The sequence below is a fragment of the Gracilinanus agilis genome, chromosome 5 (genome assembly GCF_016433145.1).
Source record: "Gracilinanus agilis isolate LMUSP501 chromosome 5, AgileGrace, whole genome shotgun sequence".
Lineage (NCBI taxonomy): Eukaryota > Metazoa > Chordata > Mammalia > Didelphimorphia > Didelphidae > Gracilinanus > Gracilinanus agilis.
Window position 1 is genome coordinate 284,166,918 of NC_058134.1, and position 25,066 is coordinate 284,191,983.

The following is a 25,066-nucleotide window of genomic DNA, read 5'->3' on the forward strand; positions in this document are numbered from 1 at the left end:
CTCAAAAAATATGTAACATTTTATAGATGAATGTACAAATCCATGAAATGTAACATTTTATACATGATTGTGGATTCATTCCCTGAAATGGTTACTTAAGTTTTTGATATTTGAAATGGCTTAGTTTGTCCCTATGCTCTTATATGGGGGAAATCCCAAGTAAGTGGGATCTTCATGGATATAAGTGAGAAAATTAGTGATATGAAAACTCTTTTCATACTTACATTTCTGTCACTGTTTCATAGAAAGCATCACTGGTCAGAATAATCGCAAATATCCCCTGCTCAAAGCTAATGAGTTGTTCAGGAAGGTGGTAGGAGCATAGTGAAGAGTGAAGATCACTTTAACTTGAATTCTTGTTGTTGCTTATGACCTTGAAACCTCCCAATCTCAATTTCCTTACCTGTTAATTAGGAAGTTCATTCAGATGACCTCTAATGTTCTTTTAGGGTTTAATTCAGGAAGGAAATAAGTATTTGTTAAGAGTCTACTATGTGCCTTGGGTGAAGCACTTTGTATATATTAATTTAATTTGATTTTTGTAATAAACTTGGTGGGAAGGTACTAGTATTTTTACCATTTTACAGTTGAGTAAACTGAGACTAACAGAAATTAAGTTGTTTAGTCTCAGGCCAACTGCCAGTTGGCACCTGACCCTTGGTGCATGCCATTAGCAAGATTCCATCCAGGGCAACTGACAGCTTAGCCTAGGCTAATATTGCAATGCAAAAACCCTGCACTACAATATTTTTGGCTTTAATATAATTTTGTTGATTGTTTTCCTAATGGTTGTACCATTCTTGGTTGCCTATTATATATTCAATGTATCATAATGAATGGTTAGATGAATCACTATAATCTTTTTGGTAGGATTTTATTTAAATATTTTAATGAATATTAATTGATAACATTGGTCAATAGTTTTCCATTGCTTTGTCTTTGATGGGTTTAGATATTAGAACTATATTTACTACACAAAAGAAATCTAGCAAGATTCTTTATCAATTTTTAAGGATAATTTTTGTAGCATAGGTATTAATTTGTTTTAAAAAATTAATAAAATTCTCCTGTGAATCCATCAGGATCAACACTTTTTTCTTTTTATTCCATTTACTATTTCTTTTTCTGAATTAGGATTATTTGATGCCACTATTTGGTTTTCTCTTAGATTGAGAACTTGGTATATATTTGAGATTGCATCCATACTATTTATATGCTCTATCTCTTTAGAGTTGTAAGTTTTATTAGCATATAATTATGTAGTTTCTAATAATTCTTTTATTTCTTCTGAGTTTGTTGTGATTTAACCTTGCTCATTTATAATTTTGTCAATTTGATTTTCTTCCCTCTTCTTTGTAATCAGATTAGGTATTTTTTTTTCAATTTTATGCATTTTAAAAAGAACCATCTAGTAGTTTTATTTTTAATTTCCATAGGTTTTTATCCCAGTTCATCTATTTCTCCCCATTTTAGGTTTGTTTATTTATTGCCATTCTAATAAAAGAGCAACTTCTCTTAATTGATGCTCTTTTTCTATTTTGTCTAATGAATTTATTGGAATTGATTATTCCCTTTCCAATTGCTTTAGCTACATCCTAAAAATTTGGGAATATCAATTCACAATTATCTGTTTCTTTCTCATAATTATCGATTGGCTTCTATGATTTGGTTTTTTTGTTTAATTATTAAAGATTTCATAAATTAGTCTTCTTTTGGGTCTTTGTCTTTTGTTTGTATTACCTAAATTGCTTACTATTTTTATTCTAGAATCCTGTGAAGGTTGTCCTTATTGCTAGAGTCTAGCTGATAGAAGTGATTACTTGATTGACCACTTACTGATCTGCCTATATACCAGGAAGTTCCATCTTACTTAACAAGATAGTTAAATTGGTTAGCTGTGTCTCAATTAATTTCTTTGTTGATGCCCCAGGGTTTTCTAAGAGAATACTCATGTCATCAGTGAAAGGGCATTTTGTTTTCTCTTTGCCACTATTTATCTCTTTAACTTTTTTCTTGCAACTTAATAAAGAACATCAAATCATATTGTCTGAAGGGAGAACTATTTATATGCTCTAGTAATTAGGAAAATGATAGCATATCTCCCATTGCAAAAGTATTTGCTTTTTCTAACCTATTTCCCATTTTTATTTTTGCCACATTAAGAAAAGATAATTCTAAATCTATGCTTTACTGAAAGATGGAGATATAAGGAGAAGAAACATCTCATTTGGAATTTATTGTGTTTAATCAGTGGAGGTCCAAGGTAAAGTAGGGAATGCCTCCTGCAAATGAAGTTTGCAAATTACCTTCCCCACCAACTGTAATCATTCTATAATTCCTTATTGCTTAGTATTAATCTTTATATGAAAGAATAAAAATTCTTCCTCACTGCTTGATTCATATTTACTATCTACTACATTTTTTATCTCCTCTACAATACCCCTGGACCTTTGTAGATGATGTTGTGAGGAAGATAAGATTAGTTATTGATTAGGTATTAAGTACATAGCAGGAAGGAGCTGGAACTGGGAATTCCAGGTTGGAATGAAGGAGCAGGAAGAGGTGACTTGGCTCTGGGAAGGACTCCATGGGGGTTAACAGAAACTGTGGTTAGCCCTGGGAGCACTCAGAGTAAAAGGACATCTTGCATCCTGATTTTCCCTGGATCTTGTGTGGTGTGGCATCTAGCAGAGAGGACAAGATCTACAGTGCCAAAGGAAGAAGGAGAAGTTTTGAAATCTGGTGGACAGCATTTCAAGCACTCCCTCACAACCTGGTACCTGAAACCACCTTGACTCTTGGCATCCAGAGATCATCAGTGGATTGCAGTGAGAATCCCAAAGCCACAAAGCCCTTAGCTGTACTCAAGCCTGGCAGGTTCCAGGTCTGAGGCAGTCACCCAGTGACTCCATTTACAGCTCCTTGGGCCCTGTTAGTTTAGATAACTAAGTTAGTGTAGTAATAAGTCCCTCCCTTTCCCTGTGGGTTTTGTCATTAGGTGTTTAAGGTTTTAGAGTAGACATTCCTAACCCTCATTTTAGTTGGTTATTATCAAAGCAGTTATATCCTGTTACCTTGCCTGTGGGACTCAAAGCCTCTGACTCAGGAAGGCAGTTGGTCAACGGTCCCTTTTGACAGTTGGGAGCTGCTTGGCTATTCAAGTCTTCAATGTCCAGGTCTAGTCTCACAAATCCCAGAGTGTGTTCCCACAAACCACTTAGTTTGTTTATATTATTCCTGGTGACCCCATTACCCTTACATATATTTTCCACAATGAGGAATATTGGTCTATAGTCTAACAAAAATTTTTCTTCAGAAATCAGAGTTAAGGATAAAATTGAAGTGCTAAGACTTTTTTTTTCCTATTGAGGAATCAGAGAGCCATAATCAATCCAAGATCTTGAACAATTTAAATTCTTGTAACATAGTTTGACATTTACCAAAAGGGTTGAACTAACTCATACCTTCACCAATATGTACTATTGTCCTTATCTTTCCACAATATATTCCACATGAATGATTTTGTCAGTATTTCCAGCTCAGTGGATATGAAATGAGTGTCCAAGACATATATAATTCCATTTCTTTCATTGTTTTTGAATTGGAGATTTTTTTCTCTTATGATTCTTGGAAAGTTGAATTTCATCTAATTTTCTTGGCATTTCTACAGGCAACATCAGAATTTGAACCATATATTTGCCACCACAGAAAAGAGGAATAACTTTCACTAAACTACTCAAACACAAGCAAACTACATACATATTTAAAAAATACAACCTTTATTTCATCACAGAAAATACAAAATAGCAATGACTTACATGTGTAGTCACTAAAGAAGCAAGACAGCTCTTAATGCTCACACTATTTCTCACAAGTTATGGGAAATATACTGCAGGTGTGTAGAGATAAATTTCCATTCTACAGAGACACAATTCTTTTGAGGGCAGTTATTGATTCACAGAATCATAGTTTTATAGTATCATAGAAGTGGGAGAGATCTTACCCATCTGTCTACTCATCTCCTCCTAATTGCAAGTAGTTAAGGCAATTGCAGAAGAAAAACATATTTGAGATAGCTAGCAAGTTACTTCCCTTAATATAGACAGCTGAACTCTCTATATAGTCTGCATCTATTCCCAATAAATAAATTAATGAAAAAAACATTTAAGTACTTAATATGTACAAGACATTGTTCTGGGAGATGTATTCAAAAGTTAAGAAAATATAAACCAGGAAAGAACTTATATTTTAACAAGCAAACACAAGACAAATAGATTAATAGTGGTCAGGGAGGGAATGTTTGGTGTGGAAAGTCAAAGGAATGGTGAATGGAATCAAAGGGTAATTGACTGCTTTTTATGATCTTGCCTAGTGTCTTAATGGGTCTAGGGACACAATGTATTTTTCCCAAGAAGTCCCCTCTGTCATACCTACTGTCTCATCTGCCTTCAATCTTTCCCTATTACTGTCCCCTTTCCTGGTCTACAAACATGCCCATGTCTCTCTCATCCTCAAAAATACTTCCTTGATTCTTCCATCCTTACTATTATCCTAAATCACTTTTGCCCTTTGTGGCTAAAGTCTTTGAGAAGGCCATCTACAACAAGTTTCTGAACTTATTAGCTCTGGACTCTTCTCTTAACACTCTACATTGTAGCTTCTCAAACTCATAATTCCACGGAAACTATCCTCTCTAAAGTTACCAGTGATTTCCTAACTGCAATATCCATTGATCTTTTCCAAATTCCCGTTCTTCTTAATAATTTTCATCTTTTACCACTTTTGTTTATCCTCTCCTTCTTGATACTCTCTTCTCTCCAGGTTTTCAGGACACAACTCTCTCCTTGTTTTCTTCCTACCTTTGAGATAACTCTTCTTCATTTTCCTTTGCTGAATGCTTATCCCAGTCATGCCCACTAACTTTTGTTAACCCTCAGGAAGCTGCCCTGAGCCCCTTTCTCTTTTGCCTCTATCCTAATTTACCTGATGATCCTACCAACTCTCATTGATTTAACTATAATCCTAATGCTAATGATTTTTAGATCTGCCTAACCTGCTCTAACCTGTTTGCTGACCTCCAGTTTCCCATTTTTAACGGCCTTTATGATATCTCAAAATATATATCCAAAACATCTTAATCTTAACATGTCTAAAATTGAAATAATTTTCTTTCCTTCTACACTGTCCTCCCTGCTTCAAAATTCCTTATTGTTGTTGAGGGCACAATTATTATCCTGGTGCCCTGATCTGGCAAGTTATTGGGTTTTTTTTAAACCCTTAACTTCTGTGTATTGGCTCCTTGGTGGAAGAGTGGTAAGGGTGGGCAATGGGGGTCAAGTGACTTGCCCAGGGTCACACAGCTGGGAAGGATCTGAGGCTGGATTTGAGCCTAGGACCTCCGGTCTCTAGGCCTGACTCTCAATCCACTGAGCTACCCAGCTGCCCCTCTGGCAAGTTAGATGCCTTCTTCATTGACTCTTCACTTTCTTTTACCCCATATGCAATCTGTTGCCAATTCTTGTCCATTTTACCTTTGAAACAAATATCCATCCATTCTACAATCCATTCACCATTTAGCCCCCAAACTTTCCCTGAAGCATATATTCCACTTTGTTCCCCCTCTCTCCACTTAATACCATCCAATACCTCATTGCTTTGCCTCAAGGATCTAATAGAAAAATAATTTTGAATTTCAAAGTCCTTTATAGCATATCACTTATCTGAATCTTTCCAGTCTTATACTTTACTCTCCACTACTTACTTTTTGATCCAGTGACTCTGGCCTACTGGTTGTCCCATGAACAAGGCATTTCATCTCTCAGTTCTAGGCATTTTCTCTGCTTGTGCCCTGTGCCTAGAATGCTCTCCTTCCTCATATTGGCCTCTTAGTTTTATTAATTTTATTGTCTTCCATCTGTTTACTCTTTTTCTTCCCCTATAGTATATCTATGCATATTTGTTTGCCTGATGAATCTCTCATTAGAATGTGAACTCTGTGAATGCAAGGACTGTCAGAAGCCTTTTTTCAAATCCTCAGTGCTTAGTATTGGTAGTCACTTAATAAATGCTTATTCACTGGATGATAAATTTGGGTCTTAGTTTCCTTATGTATAGTGGGAGGAAATTGGTGTAGTTTTAATTAAATTCCTGACCCCTCCAAGAATATTTACCTGTTATTTGTTTTTTAAAGTGAGTGTCCAATGATGATTTGGAGTAGAGGTCTTTTTGCCTGAAAATTCATTCATCACATGAATCTGTCTAAAGGAGTGAGTAATCTTGAGCTAATGAGTCAGAAATAGCAGACAGGTGAGTGAAGTCCAGAAAGCATCACAGATTATGACAAAAAAGGGAAGAGGAGAGACTTCAATTAATGCGCCTGTATGTGAATTAAGCAATAGGGAATAGTTCTTCCTTAGTGAGAAAAGAACCTAAGACAACCTTGACTGCTATAAATAGTAGAATAAGATAGCAAGAAACATGACAAAGGCTTTCAGAATGATGAGCAACTTTTCTCCTTAATCATTTCTCATATTGAGCTCTATAATCTCTTATTGCTTTGTGAAAATTGTAATCTTTTTAATTGAGTTCTTAAAGGCTTGTATGACTTGCTTGTTTCTTAAGGCATAAATAAAGGGGTTCATCACAGGGGCAACAGAGCCCATTAGAACTGAAACTACTTTGTTCAAATCTACTTGTTCATTTCCTGAAGATTTGACATACATGAAGATACAACTGCCATAAGAGATGGAGACAACAATTATATGGGAGGAACAAGTGGAAAAAGCTTTTTTCCTTTGCTGGGCAGAGGGGAATCTTAGAATAGTCCTGAGTATAGAGCCATAAGATAGAACCACTAAGAATAAGGTGATGATGAGTGTCAATATTGCATCAATTAAAACCACTCCCTCTATCAACTGTGTGTCTGTGCATGAAATCTCTAGCATAGGGAATGCATCACAGGAAAAATGGTCAATAATGGGGTCACAGAATTCCAACTCAAGACCCATGCCAAGAGGTGGGAGTATGATCATCAATCCAGCTAGCCAAGAACTCAGCAGGAGCTGGTTAGAGACTTTGCTGTTCATGATAGTTGTGTAATGGAGAGGTTTACAGATGGCCACATAGCGATCATAAGACATGGTGGCCAGAAGAAAGAATTCTGCTGCCCCAAGAAAGATAACAAAAAATACCTGTGTGGCACAGGCATTATAAGAAATCATTTTATCTCCAGTTGACAGGCTATAGAGGTATCTAGGAATACAAGAAGTTGTGAGTGAGACTTCTAAGAAGGAAAAGTTTCGGAGAAAAAAATACATGGGAGTTTTCAGGTGGGGATCCACCAAGGTGAGGGTGATGATGGTCAGGTTCCCAGTTAGACTCAATACATAGTTGAAAAACAGAAAAATAAAAAGCAAAACCTGCAGATGTGGGTCATCTGTCAGTCCTCTCAAGATGAATACTGTTATTGCTGTGTGATTTCTCATCCCTTTCTTTTGAATTCTGATAAATCTGCACACAAAATAGAGAGGGAGAATTTGGATATGGGGAGGAGGATGTAGAGAAAAGGAGATCAATGGCATTTGGGGAGAAACATGACAGAAACAGCTAATATCTGTTTCCTTTATCTACTTGAAAATTCCTATTTCCAGTATTACATTGATCCCCTTACTTCTCAAATAATTCCTGTGGAATTATCAACATTTTCTCTTACTGTTTGAATCATGACATTGTATTCCACTCTTTTCTAGGGTCCCTTCCAGGGTTAATAGCTTATTTCTATATCTCTTTCAAATCGATATCTTTTGCTTTGGCAAGAATAGTCTGTAAAAATCTTCTATATCATGCTTCTTTGCATGGAGTCTTTCACCTAGTTCATTTCCTATCTCTTATACTTACAGGTTATGTGTCCATGTGGAAGTCAATTAGTTCCTTAGAACTTACTTTCTCTTATGTTAAATAAGGAATCCAAATATTTGCAAAACTTATTCAGTGGGGTTACTTGAAGAAAGCCCTTTCTGTTTTTTTAAATATGAGCCACTCTAATTTTAATTATGACTTAGTGCTGATTTCAATTGCCTCTTCTTTTCCCCCATTCCAGGACATTGCCTATCCATCTATAATCTCCCATACCTGATTTTTCTCTGGCATCTTTTTTTTAGGAGCCCTGCTCAAGGAATCTGAAGGAACATCTAACCTTAGATGCTAAGCTGAGATGACCATAAAAAATATTGTGGAGAAGATATAGATTGTCTTTGGGCTCTCCTGGTTCCTTTTCCATGTACTTCTTACTTTTCACTCTTTGGTCATCCAAGTACCTGAGCTTTTCCCCTTTTTCCAAGGGGAATGTGATCAAGAAGATCCTGACTGTGGACCTCTGCCTAATTCCTTCCAAAATTTTTTTGAAAGCAGGGTCTCATCCTGCAGGGGCCCAGATAGTCTTGGCTGCCATGTTGAAAATATCTTTTTTAGAAACTAGAAAACCTGCTTGGAAAACCAGCCTCTACTCTTCATAAACTATGTTACCTTATGCAAGTCTTTTCATCTTTCAGGTCCTGAGTTCCTTAATCTCTTAAGTCAAATGTTTCATTGTTCTCTAGAAAATCTTTTCCAATTTAAAGTTCCTTATTCCTATGAGAAAGGAATTCCATGTAAATTTTGAGTAGCTGATAATGGTTCCTTCTAAAGGGCATTTTCATTTTAACTGGTGAATGAATTGGTGTTTTATGTAAGGTGCTTGATTATTTCTCCTCATATGAGGGATATGATGAGCTTTTGAGGATGTCCTGAAAACTTTCTCACAGGGTGTCCTATTCTTGTGATTGAAAACATTTGTTATGTCACATGTTCATTCTTGCTTGTTTCTTTTCTCTGCCTGTTTCTACTATTCTCTCTCTCTCTCTCTCTCTCTCTCTCTCTCTCTCTCTCTCTCTCTCTCTCATAAGTTCTTTTAGACAGAAAATTTGTAAGCAGTTTGTGTTGCTGTTCAACTGACTAAGAACTGTCACGGACCATTTTCACATTATTGTGAACCTGTGGAAGTTTTACAAAATAAATTGGAGTAACTGTGTCAGAATAATGAAAAAATAATGAATATGCCCTTTGTAATTCTTGTCTTAAGTTGTTACCTCTTTTAGGGATGTTTTGCTTGTATATAAGGATTTTTGTTGCAGGATGGAAATGTCTTCCATTCTGAAATGTTTGTTAGTGGAAACCCCAGGAATGTTTTAATAATGGGGATTTTCAAACACCCTTCAGATCACAAGACGGTGCACATAATCTATGCTTGCTAAGGTTAACACTATGACTAACTATTATAATAAGGGCGTAACATTCAATTGTCTTATTTTTCTCATAAAAAGTGATTTCTCATAATTGATTATTTAAATAGACAATGAAATTTCAAAAGTTTTAAATTTCTGAAGTGGACAAGTCTATCCATTTAAAAAAATAAGTGATTTATTCCATGTAAGTATAATCTTTTTTTTTTTAAACCCTTAACTTCTGTGTATTGGCTCCTAGGTGGAAGAGTGGTAAGGGTGGGAAATGGGGGTCAAATGACTTGCCCAGGGCAGGGTCACACAGCTGGGAAGTATCTGAGGCTGGATTTGAACCTAGGACCTCCCGTCTCTAGGCCTGACTCTCAATCCGTTGAGCTGCCCCCGTAAGTATAATCTTCATGGATATAGAATGAGAAAATGTGTGATGAGTAAAATCTTTTCCTACTTACTTTTCTGTCAGTGCTTCACAAAGAACAGCATTAACTGGAATAACCACAAAGGTGTCTGGAGTGAATCAAAGATGAACAACAGTGCAGACAGGTGGCAGGAGTGGAGTGAAAGGAAAAGTTCATATAGGCTTGAATTCCAGCTTTTACTTTTGGTCTCTTCAACCTTGAAATTCCTGATGCTTAATGTTTTTCAACTGTAAATAAATACGTTCATTCAGATCCCCTCTAATGTTCTTTTGAAGTTTAATTCAGAAGGAATGATAAAGTTTTTATTAAGCAGTTATCCTTTGCTTTGTTCTAGGATTTCTCCAAACAAACTCATGTGATAAGTGCTCAATTTATAGTTGAGGAAACTGAGATGAACAGAAATTAAATGACTTGTTCAGAGTTTCCTAGCTACTAAGTGTCAGGCTGAATTTGAATTCAGATTCTCTGACTCCAGGCCCAGCAATCTATCCACTGTGCCATATAGTTGCATCTAGGAAAATGGGACCTCTGGAAAGTGAGAACAATTTCCAGACCTAACTATACTACAGAGAAAAAAGTCTTTCACAACTGAGCACAGAGATGGGTTTTCCCTCACAAATTTTTATCTGCTAAATCTACTGATCGTGTTTGAGGAACCTAGTGAGAGAGAAAACAACAGATTCCTTGGGGATTCAGATTCCAAATAATTAATGAATCTACCATATAATCAGCATAAAGTAAAACAGGTTTAAAGAGACAGCAATGGGACTTGTGTCCACAGAGACGTGAAAGTATCATTATAGCATTAGAAACAATACTTAGCAAGCCTCTTTCTTTTTTAAAAATTATTTTTCCTTTTTTTATTTAGATTATTTTTCCATGGTTACATGATTTCTGAATCCCTCCACTTCTTCCTCCCACTCCCCTGAAGCTGACAAGCAGTTCCACTGAATTTTGCATGTATCATTGTTCAAAACCTATTTCCATGTTATTCATATTTGCAGTAGAGTGATTTTCTAACATCAAAACCCTAATCACGTCCATATCAAGCTATGGGGTCAATTATATGTTTTTATTCTGCATTTCTATTCCCATAGTTCTTTCTTTGGATGTGGTTAACAATCTGTCTCGTAAGTTTATCTGTATTGTGCTGCTAATAGAGAAGTCCATTGCTTTTGATTGTGCCACAATGTATCAATCTCTGTGTACAGTGTTCTAGTTCTGTTCTTTTCCCTCTGCATCACTTCTCGGAGATCTTTCCAGTTCACATGGAATTCCTCCACTTCATTATTCATTTCAGGACAATAATATTCCATCACATCAGTACCACAATTTATTTAGCCATTCCCCAATGGATGGACCTCCCCCTTCCATTTTCCAAATTTTTGCCACCACAAAGAGCATGGCTATAAATATTTTTGTACAAGCCTTTTTCCTTATTATCTTTTTGGAGTGCAAACCCAACAGTAGTTTGGCTGGGTCAAAGGGTAGGCAGACTTTTAAAGCTCTTTGTACATAGTCCCAAATTGCACTCTAGAATAGTTGGACTAATTCAGAACTCCACCAGCAGTGTATTAGTGTTCCAATTTTACCACATCCCCTCCAACATTTATCACTTTCCTTTGCTGCCATATAGACCAGTAGGCTAGGTGTAAGGTGATACCTCAGAGTTGTTTTAATTTGCATTTCTCTAATCAGGAGGGATTTAGAGCACTTTCTCATGTGCTTATTGATAGTTTTGATTTCATCATGTGAAAACTGCCTATTCATATCCCTGTACCATTCGTTGATTGGGGAATAGCTTGATTTTTTTTTGGTAAATTTGACTTAGTTCCTTATACATTTGGGAAATTAAGCCTTTGTCAGAGAGTTTTGTTATAAAAGTTCTCCCAGTTTGTTGCTTTCCTTCTAATTTTGGTTGTATTGTTTTTGTTTGTACAAAACCTTTTTAATTTGACATAATCAAAGTCATTCATTTTACATTTTGCAATGTTCTCTATCTCTTGCTTGGTCTTAAATTTCTTCCTTTCCCACAAATCTGACAGGTATTCTATGTTCACCCAATTTATTTATGGTTTCACTCTTTACATGTACTACCCATTTTGAATTTATCTTCATATAGGGTGTCCTAAAAGGAGTTTTTGTAATTTCCCTCTGTCTCTTTAAGAGCAGAAGGATTTCTAAGTAAAAGCTCCACAGCTGAAAAAAGTTCTGACAGGCTTCTGAGAGTGGGGCCAGAGAGTGGAAGTTTCCATTACCTAGGAGATGAGGCCAAGAATATAAGAAAGAGCCAGTTAAGAGAAGGGGCTCTTTTTCTCTGGATTTATAGAGAGCAGGAAGTAATCTGTCTTTGTCTTAGTCAGACTGACAATTGGAAGATTGGACAGTTGGGATTAGGAAACCAAATTTAATGAGGTTGTTGATGATTAATAGTTATTGATTAGCATAGGTAGGTAGCTAGTTAATGAATATAAATCTTAGAAGGTCATTATAGTTTAGCCAGGCAAGAAGACCCTGCCCTTGAAAGCAGTTAGATTTAGGGTTTCTTAGAAGTTTTAGTATAGGATTTGGATTTTAGGCATAGCTATAAGATATTAGAGTGATATTTTCACATTCGTCTTTCCTATTTCCTATCTGAACTTCTCCTCAGAATAAATAAGTATTGCTGTTTTTTTTTAAACCCTTGTACTTCGGTGTATTGTCTCATAGGTGGAAGATTGGTAAGGGTGGGCAATGGGGGTCAAGTGACTTGCCCAGGGTCACACAGCTGGGAAGTGGCTGAGGCCAGGTTTGAACCTAGGACCTCCTGTCTCTAGGCCTGACTCTCACTCCACTGAGCTACTCAGTTGCCCCCAGTATTGCTGTTTTATCAACTTGCTCCCCTACTTTTGTCAAACTCCTACCCCAAAATTTTAACCCTTCACAGGTATAAGATATTGATATAAACCTAATTTTTCCAATACTCTTTTCCAAATTTCCCAGCAGTTTTTGTCAAATAGTGAATTCTTGTTCCAAAAGCTGAGGTCTTTGGGTTTATTGAACAATAGCTTGTTAAGGTCATTTACCCCTAGTGGTTTTCATTGATCTACCCTTCTGTCTTTTAGCCAGTATCATATTGTTTTTTTTTTTTTTTAATTTTAAACCCTTAACTTCTGTGTATTGACTTATAGGTGGAAGATTGGTAAGGGTAGGCAATGGGGGTCAAGTGACTTGCCCAGGGTCACACAGCTGGGAAGTGTCTGAGGCTGGATTTGAACCTAGGACCTCCTGTTTCTAGGCCTGGCTCTCAATCCACTGAGCTACCCAGCTGCCCCCAAGTATCATATTGTTTTGATGATCACAGCTTTATAGTACAGTTTAATATCTGATACTACTAGACTTCTATTCTTCACATTTCCCTCCCCCCCCCATTATTTTCCTTGATATTCTTGATATTTTGTTCTTCCAGATGAACTTTGTTATAATTTTTTCTAATTCTATAAAAAAGTTTTTTGGTAGTTTGATAGGTATGGCACTGAATAAATAGATAAATTTGGGTTAGGATTGTCATTTTTATTATATGAGCTCATCCTGTCCAGGAGCAATTAAGGTTTTTCCAGTTATTTAGATCTGATTTTAATTGTGTGAAAAGTGTGGTTGTGTTCATATAACTCCTGGGTTTTGTCTTGTCTTATGGGGGAACTCTTATGGGTAAATTAAATATTACTAGCTTTTGACTCTAAACTTTAGAGAAAGGAGAGAAGGAGGACTGACAGGACAGGGCAACAGACAGAGAATAACAAACTGGGAAACCACAAACTCCTCCAAAGAACAAGGAATGGGATATTATGGATTGGCAGTTGAGACCAACTCTCACCACAGATCCACCTAGCCTAGGAGTCTGTGAAACTAAGAAGTGAGTATCCTGGTACCAAAGATTTAGAAAGACAGGTTTAATTAGATTAATTTTGGTTTCAAAGGAAGGGAAAGGGATGTCTATTTTAACAACCTATGGGCAAGTCTCTGGGTCAGGGAAGGAACTTATCTACACTAAGCTAAATGCTATATCAAGGCACAGCTAGACTATCAGGGATGGAAGTGGGTTCCTTACTGCTGAATCCTGTCCAATTCCACTGATGATACAGCTCTCCCAGGTCCTCAGCCAGTAATCCTTGAGATGAGTAAGGTTAGGGAGTTAAGCCAGCCTGAGATGACCAGCAGCCCAGGTCAGGTTTGACATTCTCAATCTAACCTCCCACAGGCAGATGATTCTTCCTTCAGGATACCAGGATACAAGCTCCACTTTCCCTGAGGTCTCTCACTGAGTTAGTTGGTCAGCAGCAACTTGCACTCAGCCAACATGGAGTCCATCCCAGGAGAGAGAGCCACTTCCTGCTTCCCCATTCCATTTAGAATTTTCTAGCCTTGCTTGATAAGCCTCCTAAGAATACCTAATCTTAAACATTTACCCCCTACTTTATTACTTTATCTACAACACTTGGTAGATAGATTCCTAAATATTTTATATTGTCTAGAGTGATTTTAAATGAGATTTCTCTTTCTTAATTACTCTGGCTGAGTTTTGTTGGAAATAAATATATAGAAATGCCGATGATTTATGAGGGTTTATCTTGTACCTTGCAACTTTTCTAAAGTTGTTAATTATTGCCATTAGTTTTTTAGTTGATTTTCTAGGATTCTTGAAGTATACCATCATATCATCTGCAATGAGTGATAGTTTAGTTTCCTCATTGCTTACTTTAATCCTTTTAATTTATTTTTCTTCTCTAATTGCTACTGCTAGCAGTAGAAAATATTAAATAATAGAGGTGATAATGGGCATCCGTGCTTCACTCCTGATCTTATTGGGAAGGCTTATAACTTTTCCCCATTGCAGATCATACTTGCTGATGGTTTTAAATATATAATGTTTATTATTTTGAGGAATGGCCCTTCTATTCATATACTTTCTAGTGTTTTCAGTAGGAATGGGTGTTGTATTACGTCAAAGGCTTTTTCTGCATCTATTGAGATAATCATGTGATTTATGTTGGTTTGATTATTGGTATGGTCAATTATGTGAATTGTTTTCCTAATATTAAACCATCTTTGCATTCCTGGTATAAATCCCATATTATTATATTTACTAGATGGTCTAGGGACTAAAAGCTCTGAGAGCTCTCTCCCCCTGCTGATTCAATTGTCCATAGAGATTCTGATAGCTTAAGGACTTTCCTCAGACTTGGGTGTAAATTTTTAATCTCATTCTGAACTTGATCAGGTCAGGGGCTGATCAAATTCAAGCCCTAGGCTTAGGCTCAAGTTTTTGGTTTCAAAGTGTTCTTGATTCAGTCAGGCACACCATTAATTGCCTTGTCCTGGAGCTCCACTCTTAGTTTTGGGCAAAAAGATCTGGAGGGGGCAGCTGCCCCTGAGAACTTTGTCCTCACCTCAAACTGTGGATTATGTCCTCATTCCAAGCCCAGACTTGGATTCCTGGCTTCACTCTAGGCCCACACTGATCAGCCCCCTTGTCCTTGGCTGGGACTCCAGTCCAGGTTTGAAATTTCAAGGGGTGTGAGTTGACTTGGACCACTATTTGCCCAGGCAGGATCTCAGGGTCTGACTGTTAGTTAGTGCTTAATTTTGGAACCCATGACAGCAGATGTAGGGGTGAGTGTGTGGCTTGTTCTTAGCTTCCTCTTCACTCCCTGCTAGCTCTGCTCCCCTCTCACCTCAGTTCCGCAGATGGTCTCTGCCTACCTTTTTTTTTTTTTTTTTTTTTTTTTATTCAAGGTTGTTTCACTTTGTCTCCCTGTTGGTTCTTTCACTCCTGTATTCATTTTGTGGCAATATTTTAATCTTGGTCAGAGAGGATTTTCATGGTGAAACAGAACTGCTGCTATAGTTACTCCTCCATCTTGGCTCCATCCCATCTCCATTAGTTTTAATATTTTTGATTTTATGTTTTAGATCATGGTTTCAAGGGTAACTTTTTTATAACACCCACTGTTTTGAATATAATTGTTCTTTATATTTGCATTTGTAAGAAAGAAATTTAATTAAGCAGTCCTGCATTTGTATTAGTTTAAAAGTCCCTTTAGTTTGCTAGCTTGTAATTCTTTGATTTGTAGTAAGAATATCATTCTAGACAAGAGTCTCTTTGTAACCAGACTTAAGATGTAGTCCCGGGATAATACCAGTGTTATAATTTCAAGTGCGTGTATTGTTATAGTAACTTTAAGAATTTGTGTTACCATATGTAACCAATAGTGAGATACTAGCTTAATCCTAAATAAGTAAATCCATTTGATAATGTACTTTATATCAAATTAATTCATGCAAGAGGCTACAGGGACCAGATCACCCAAAGATTGTGTAGTTCAGGAGTCCTTAAAAGGGTGAAACCTTGGAAACCAAGAGCCCTTAGAGGGCTCATCAGCATTGGCATGTCAGAATGACCTGTAAAGAAGCCCAGGTTAAAAGTTCTGAACTGTCCATGATCTTATAAGTTACTCTTTTTCAAGAGTAACCCCTGTAAGTCTTCACCATCATTCTGTAAATTCCTGTTTTTGCCTTTAAAAAGCTGTTATTGGCCACTGTCTCAGATTTTGAACTAGGAGGAAACCTGTAGACTCTTGGTCCTGTGATTTCTCTGTCACAATAAAGCCAGGTCTTTTCCCAGAAGAGTCTCCCAGGATTTTTTTTTATACATTGTCGTAGTTGTGTATATTGTTTTCTTGGCTGTGCTTTCTCTACCCTTTATCAGTTCATGTAACTCTATTCACATTTCTTTTTTTATAAATTTGACTCAGTTGACTATGTATTTGAGAAATGAGACTTTTGTCAGACACTTGTTATAAAATATTTTCCCATATTTGTTGTTTCCCTACTAATCTTGGTTGCTTTAGCTATGTTCATACCAAAACTTTTAAATATAATGTAATCAAAGATATATTTAATTTTTAATAATGTTCTCTATGCCGTGTTTGGTCCTAAATTCTTGCCTTATCTAGAGGCCTGACAGGTAAACTTTTCCATGTTCTCATAATTTGAATATGGCATTATCTTTTGTTTCTAAATTAAAAATCTATTTTGACTTTATCCTGTTGTATGGTGTGAAATTTTAGTGCATGCCCAGTCTCTGCCATACTGTTGGTTTTTCCCAGCAGTTTTTATCAAATAGTGGTTGCCTTTATTACTTGACACCTCTGAGTTATATATAGTTTGTAATTCTTTTTGAGAACCCTTTGTTAATAACATTTGATCACTTATCTCTTAGGGAATGGCTATTGGATATATATTCCTTAAAGTCCCAAATCTCTTTTTTTATTGGAAGCCTTACCCCCAATTATTCTTAATTCTTTGTTAATTATTTCTATTTATCCTATATATAGCTGACTTTGTATATATTTGTTTGCATTTTGCCTTAACATTAGATTATAAATTCCTTGAGTATAAGGATTTTCTTTTGCCTCTTTTTTATGCCCAGTACTTAATACAGTGCCTGGCACAGAGTAGGCACTGAATAAATATCAAAAAATATTCTAGACTTTTAGAGGCTTATTTTATAGCCTGAATATTTACTTGAGGATATTAACTGCCCTAATTAGTATCTTTGCTAGTTCTCTAGGGGTATACCAAGCATATTATCAACACATCATGAAATAGGGGTAGTGTTATCTCTTCTTGACCTATTTTTACACTATACATGTCTTTCTCTTGTCATATTACTATCGCTAGCATTTCTATTCAAAGAATAGTGGAGAGAATGAACATCCTTGCTATATTAATATATTTATCATAAGAAAAGTTTCTAGTTTAACCTAACTGCATTTGCATTTATTTTTAGTTTAAGATAGATAGTTTTTATATTATTAAATAAGGTCACTCTGTGCCTAAATTTTACATATATTTTAGCATAAAATTATTGCACTTTGTCAAAAAATTCTGCATCATCTGGAATAATCATATGGTCTTTGGATATTTATGGACTGAATGTAGTTAATTATGTTTGTTTCCCTCATACTTTCATGATTGGCATATATTTAACTTAGTCATAGTAAATGATTTTTTGGATGAGTCATTATAGTCTATTTGGTAGGATTTTATTTAAAATATTTTAATCAATATTAATTGATGACATTGGTCAATAGTTTTCCATTGATTTGTCCTTAATGGGGTTAGGTATTAGAACTATAATTTGTCCCATAAAAGCAATCTAGCAAGATGTTTTCTTAATTTTTAATATATACATATATTAATTTTTGTGGTATAGATACTAATTTGTTTTTTAAAATTTGATTAAATTCTCATGTGAATCCAACAGGATCATTACTTTTTCTTTATATTTCATTTAACTATTTCATTTTCTGAGTTTGAATTATTTGATGCCATCATTTGGTTTTCTGTTAGTTTGAGAATTTGATATATTCAAAAGTGAATTTCTGCTATATACATATTCTATCTATTAAGCTTTCTCAGCTTTAATAGAATATAACACTATGTAGTAGATGCTAATAATTCTTTTATTTCTTCTGAGTTTGTTGTGATTTCACCTTGCTCATTTATAATCTTGTCAGTTTGATTTTCTTCCCTTTTCTTTGTAATTAGATTAGGTAGTCTTCTCCCCCCCCAATCTTTTGCATTTTTAAAAGAATCATTACTTTCAGTTTTACTTTTAATTTCATATAGTTCAAATTCATATAATAAAAAAATAGTTTTCCCCAGTTGATCTATTTCTCCTCATTTTATGTTTGCTTTCTAATAAAAAAGCATATTCTTTTCATTGATACTCTTTTTCTATTTTGTTAAATGTATTTATAGGAATCAAATTATTTCCTTTTCAACTACTTTTCCTGCAGTCTAGAAATATGGGAATGCCATTTCATCATTATCATATTCTTTCTCAAACTGATCAATTGTTTCTATGATTCAATTTTTTGGTTTAATTAGGATTTCATTAATTACTCTTCATTTGGATTTTTGTCCTTTTTTTGTTTTACCTAATCCCCTTACTATTTCTATTCTAAAATCTTGGGAAGATTGTCCTATTGTTAGACTCTAACTGATAAAAGTGATTCCATGATTGACCTCTTATTTATCTGCTTATATATCAGGATTTTCCATTTTATCCAACAAATTAGCTAGATTGGTTATCTCTCTCAATTAACTTCTTTGCTGATATTCTAGAGTTTTCTAAGAGAATAGTCACATACAGTAAAAGGACATTTTATTTTCTCTTCATCTCTATTTATAGTTTTATTTTTTTCTTGAAACTTAATAAAGAATACAAAATCATATTGTTTCATGGGAGCATTATGTATATGTTCTAATAATTAGGAAAAATGCTAGCATATACCCCATTGCAAATGTGTTCACATTTGCTTTTATGTATTTTCCTTTTTTTGCCATATTAAAAAAGATAATTCTAAGCCTGTGCTTTACAAAGAAAGGGAGAAAGGAGAAGGAGAAGGAGAAGGAACAGCCCATTTGAAATTTATTAAGTTGTTATCAGTGGAGAAGCAATGTAAAATAAGGAGAATGACTCCTGCAAATGCTCTAATCAAGTTCACAAATTATCTTCTCAACCAATTGTAACCCAGCTACAATTCCTTATTGCTTACTATTAGCCTTTATATGAAGAAATAAAATTGCCTACTCAAAGCTTGATTCATGTCTACTTTTTGGTACCTTTTTGATCTCCTCTCCAATATAGAAGTAGAGTCTTTGGATTACAACCTAACAGAATTTCCCCTCAGAAATCAGAGGTAAGGGTAAAGTGGAAGCAATAAGGTTTTTATTTTCCTATTGAGGAAGCAGGTTACCATCATCAATCCAAGATCATGAACAATTAAAATTTTTGTAATATAGTTTGACTTATTTACCAAAAGGATTGAACTAACTCATAGCCTCACCAATATGTACAACTGTCCTTGTCTTGTCACAATCTCTTCCATATCAATTCTTTTGTCACCAATTCATTAGATATGAAATGAGTTGTCAGAATCATATAAAATTACATTTCTTTCATTGTTTTTGAATTGGAGTTTTTTTCTTTTATGATTCTTGGGCAGTTGAATTTCTTCTAATCTTCCTGGTTTTCCACAGGCAACATCAGATTTTGACTCATTTTGGCCACTATAGAAAAGATAAAGAACTTTCACTAAACTACTCAAACACATGCAAAGACATTAAAAAAATAAAGCCTTTATTTCATTCACAGAAAATACAAAACAGCAATGATTTACACTCGTAGTCACTTAAGAAGCAAAATAGCCCTTAATGTTCACACTACCTCTCCTAAGTTATGGGAAATATGCAACAGTTACATAGAGATGAATTTCCATTCTACAGTGTCACAATTGCCTTCTAGGGCAGTTATTAGATCACAGAATCATGGTTTCATAGTATCATAGAAGTGGAAGAGATCTTACCTCTCAGTCTTTTCACTTCCTCCTACTTGCAGGTTGTTAAAGCAATTACAGAAGGAAAACCTATTTGGGATAGCTAGCAAGTAACTTCCCTTTCCATAGACTCTAATCAACTGAACTCTCTTTATGGTATGCACCTACCCCCAGTGAATAAATGAATGAAAAAGAATTTATTTATTGAGTACTTGACGTGTACCAACCATTGTGGTGAGAGATGCAGTCACAAGTAAAAAATATAAATTAGAAAAATTGCTGAGCTCAAGTAATTTATATTTTAACAGTTAAGCATGAGACATATGGTTTAATAGTGGTTGAGAAGGAAGTGTTTGGTGTGGAAAGTCAAAGCAATGGTGAACGGAATCATAAGGCAATTTATTGACAATCTTTTCCATGTAGAGACAGAAGAATTGACTGGATTATAGTTTCTGAAATAGAAAGTGAGAAGCATCGTATTCTACAAGAAAAGAGTACTGGATTTGGAGTCCAGACCCTGGGTTCAATGCTTGATTTTTCAGTTACTGCTTTATATGATATTGTGCAACATCTTTATGGGTTGAGGGGCTCTTAACGTGTTTTTCCCAAGAAGTCCCCTCTGTCATACTAGTGTCTCACCTACCTTTAATATTTCCCTATCTACTGGCCCCTTTCCTGGCTTACAAACATGTCCATGTCTCTCTGATCCTCAAAAATCCTTTTTTGATTTTTCCATTCCTTCTATTGTCCTAAATCTCTCTTGTCCTTTGTGGCTATAGTCTTTGAGGAAGCCATCTGCAATAGGTTTCTCAACTTATTCTCCCCTGACTCTTTCCTTAACACTCTAAATGTTGCTTCTTGAACTCACCATTCCATGGAAAACACTTTCCAAAGTTACCAATGACTTCCTAAATGCATTAGCCAATGGTCTTTTCTAAATCCTCATTCTTAACATTTTTTTCAGCCTTTAACACTGTTGATCACTCTTTCCTCCTTGATATTCTCTTTTCTCCAGGTTTTCAGGTCACCACTCTTTCCTAGTTCTCTTCCTACCTTTGAGATCACTCCTCTTCATTTTCTTTGTTGAATCCTCATCTAGGTCATGTCCACTAAAATGACCTTCAGAAAGCTGTCTTGGGTCTTTTCTTTTCCCTATCCTACTTTACCTGAAGATCTCACCAATTTTCATGGATTTAACTAATATCCAAAGACTGATACTTCTTAGATCCACCTATTCTGCTCTAACTTGTTTCTTGATCTCTGGTTTCCCATCTTTAACTGCCTTTAAGAAATCTCAATATATCCAGTAAATATCTTAACCTCAACACGTCTAAAATTTAACTCGTTTTCTTTCCCCCCAAATTCTCTACATGTTTTAAATTTCCCTAATGTTGTCAAGGGCACAACTATTATATCAGTGCTCTGATCTGGCAAGTTAGGTGTCTACATCAAATCTTCATTCCCTTTAACCCCATATACAATCTGTTGTCAAGCCCTTTAATTTTACCTTTGCCACAAGTCTCTATCCATCCTACAATCCATTCTCCATTTAGCCACTGAATTTTTCCTAAAATCTATGTCCAATCATGTTTTCCCCACTACTTAGTACACACCAATGCCTCTCTATTACCTTGTCTTGAGGATCTAATAAAAAATTAATTTGGAATTTCAGAGATGTTTATAAAATATCACTTGTCCTAATCTTTCCAGTCTTATACTTTACTCCCCACTACTTCATTTTTGATTCAATGACTCTGGTCTCCTGGCTGTTCCATAAACAAGACATTCCATCTTTCAGGTTTAGGCAATTTCTCTGGTTGTCCCCTGGGTCTAGAATGCTCTCCATCCTCATATCTGCCTCCTGGTTTTCTTAATTTTACTACTTTCCTTCTGTTTACTCCTTTACTTCTTTTATAGCATATTTGTACATATTTGTTTGCCTGATGAATCTCTAATTTTAGAATGTGAGCTCTGTAAGGGCAGAGACTGTCATATGCCCTTTTTCATATATCTAGTGTTTAGCATTATTAGTCACATAATAAATGCTTATTGGCTTACTGATTGACTGACTGATAAATTTGGGCTTCAGTTTTTTTATGAATATAGTGAGGGAACTGGCCTATATGGCCTCTAAAATCCCAACTCTTCTTAAGCATATTAACTGATCATTTGTAAGTTTTTCAGAGTGAATATTTGATGAAGAATTGAAAACAGGTCTTTTAAACTCCAAATTCATTCATCTCATGGATCTGTCTAAAAGAGTGAGTGATCTTGAGCTAATGCAACATAAAAATAGCTGACAAAGCAGTATTGTGTGGTAGATCAGTGGTGAAGTACAAAAAACGTCATAGATTATGATAAAAGGGGAGGAGGAGAGACTTCTATCAATGGATCTGTATGTGTATTGAAGATTAAGTGATAGTTTTCCTTCATGAGAAAAGAGCTACAAGAACCTTAAGAACTATATAGTCTATAGGATAGCTAGAAGCACGACAAAGGCTTTCAGAGTGATGAATAGCTTTTCTTTTATCTTTAGCCATCCTAATCTCCATCATCAGTTATTGCTTTGTGAAAATTGTAATCTTTTTAACTGAGTTCTTAAAGGCTTGTATAACTTGTTTGTTCCTTAAGGCATAAATAAAGGGGTTCATCACAGGGGCAACAGAAGCCATGAGTAATGACACTACCTTGTTCAAATCTACTTGTTCATTTCCAGAAGGTTTGACATACATGAAGATACAACTGCCATAAGAGATGGAGACAACAATTATGTGGGAGGAACAAGTGGAAAAAGCTTTTTTCCTTTGCTGGGCAGAGGGGAATCTTAGAATAGTCCTGAGTATAGAGCCATAAGATAGAACCACTAAGAATAAGGTGATGATGAGTGTCAATATTGCATCAATTAAAACCACTCCCTCTATCAACTGTGTGTCTGTGCATGAAATCTCTAGCATAGGGAATGCATCACAGGAAAAATGGTCAATAATGGGGTCACAGAATTCCAACTCAAGACCCATGCCAAGAGGTGGGAGTATGATCATCAATCCAGCTAGCCAAGAACTCAGCAGGAGCTGGTTAGAGACTTTGCTGTTCATGATAGTTGTGTAATGGAGAGGTTTACAGATGGCCACATAGCGATCATAAGACATGGTGGCCAGAAGAAAGAATTCTGCTGCCCCAAGAAAGATGACAAAAAATACTTGTGTGACACAGGCATTATAAGAAATCATTTTATCTCCAGTTGACAGGCTATAGAGGTATCTAGGAATACAGGAAGTTGTGAGTGAGACTTCTAAGAAGGAAAAGTTTCGGAGAAAAAAATACATGGGAGTTTTCAGGTGGGGATCCACCAAGGTGAGGGTGATGATGGTCAGGTTCCCAGTTAGACTCAACAAGTAGTTGAAAAACAGAAAGATAAAAAGCAAAACCTGCAGTTGTTGGTCATCTGTCAGTCCTCGCAAGATGAATACAGTTACTGCTGTGTGATTTTTCATCCCTGTCTTCTGAATTCTGATAAACCTGCACACAAAATAAATATAGAGAGTTTGGATGTGGGGAGGAGAATATAGAAAACATGTAGAGATCAATGTGAGATGGTGAGAAAAATGACAGAAGCAGCTCATATCTCTTTTCTTTGTCTACTTGAAAATAACAATTTCCAGCAATACACTGATCCTGTAACTTCTTAAATAATTTCTGTGGAATGAACAATGATTACTCCTTAAATTCTTACTGATTAAAATTATTTCTATATCACTTTGAAGTTAATATCTTTTGCTCTCCGAAGCATAGTCTTCTGTCACAATCTTCTATTTTATTCTTTTTTCTCATGGAGTCTTTCCCTTTTCCTTTCCTTAGCCATATTTAAGAGCTGATATATGTAACACACAGTGGTCCACAACACCCCCCAAGGTGGCCTGAGCCATATTTAAATGAAATTGGGAAATATTTAACAAAATCAATAAGTAATTCAAGAAGAGATTTTAAATGATTCTAATGCATTTCTTAATTGCTCCCTTTTTAATTTGATTTTGACATCATTGCTCCAGAGCACTAAAAGTGGAGTTTAAAGACCTAGTTTCATTTCCTGACTCATATAATTTATTGGCTTTGTTTCAATGTGCAAGTCAGTTACCCTCAGAGCTTACTTTCTCTTATGTTAAATAAGGATTCCAGTACTTGAAAAATGTTACTAGAAGAAAGGTTATTTGAAGAAAGTCCCTTCTGAGTTTTAAGTGTGTCATTCTGATCTTATTTATGACTCAGTGCTGATTACAATTGTCTCCTTTTCACCTCATGCCTATCCATCTATAATCTCCCATACATGATTTTTCTCTAGCAACTTTTTAAAAAAGCCTTGCTCCAGGAATCTCACGAAACATCTGATTTCAGATAGTAAACAGAGATGACCATTAAAAGTATTGTGGAGAAGGTGCAGATTTTTTTGGAGTCCTTCTGGTTCTCTTTCCATGTACTTCTTATTGCTGTTCATGTTTTGAGCTTCTTTTGTCACCCAGGCACCTGAGCTTTTCCCCTTTCTGGCCAAGACCTCAAGAAGATCCTGGCTATGGAACTCTGCCCAGTTCCCCCCAACAAAATTTTTCAAAGCAGAATCTCACTCTGTAGGGACCTACATGCTCTGTGGGAGTTGCCATATCTGAAAATATATTTATTAGAAATTAGAAAACCTGCTTTAAAAGCTAGCCTGTGCTTTTTATAAACTATGTTATTTTATGCAAATCCTTTTATCTTTTAGGTCCTGAGAATCTTCATCTCTTAATTCAGGTGGTTCATCATTTTCTAATTTTAAATCCTTTAATCCTATGAGAAAGGAATTCCATATAAATTTTGGGAGGCTGATAATGTTTATTTCTAAGGAGTATTTTCATTTTAACTCATGAATGAATTGGTATTTTTATGGAAGGTACTTGAGTATTTCTCCTTATATGAAGGATATGATGAGCTGTTTGATGATGTCCTGAAAACC

At 35.6% G+C, this 25,066-nt stretch overlaps 2 protein-coding genes across 2 annotated transcripts; both read right to left on the bottom strand.

The window, feature by feature from the left end:
- Positions 1–6,548: 6,548 nt before the first annotated feature.
- On the bottom strand, positions 6,549–7,484 carry LOC123249166 (olfactory receptor 6C2-like). Its single transcript, XM_044678154.1, has one exon. It carries the CDS (start codon positions 7,482–7,484, stop codon positions 6,549–6,551), a length of 936 nt encoding a protein of 311 aa, XP_044534089.1.
- A 15,153-nt stretch (positions 7,485–22,637) lies between these two features.
- On the bottom strand, positions 22,638–23,573 carry LOC123249152 (olfactory receptor 6C2-like). Its single transcript, XM_044678141.1, has one exon. The coding sequence runs from the start codon at positions 23,571–23,573 to the stop codon at positions 22,638–22,640; it is 936 nt and encodes a 311-aa protein (XP_044534076.1).
- Positions 23,574–25,066: the final 1,493 nt, after the last annotated feature.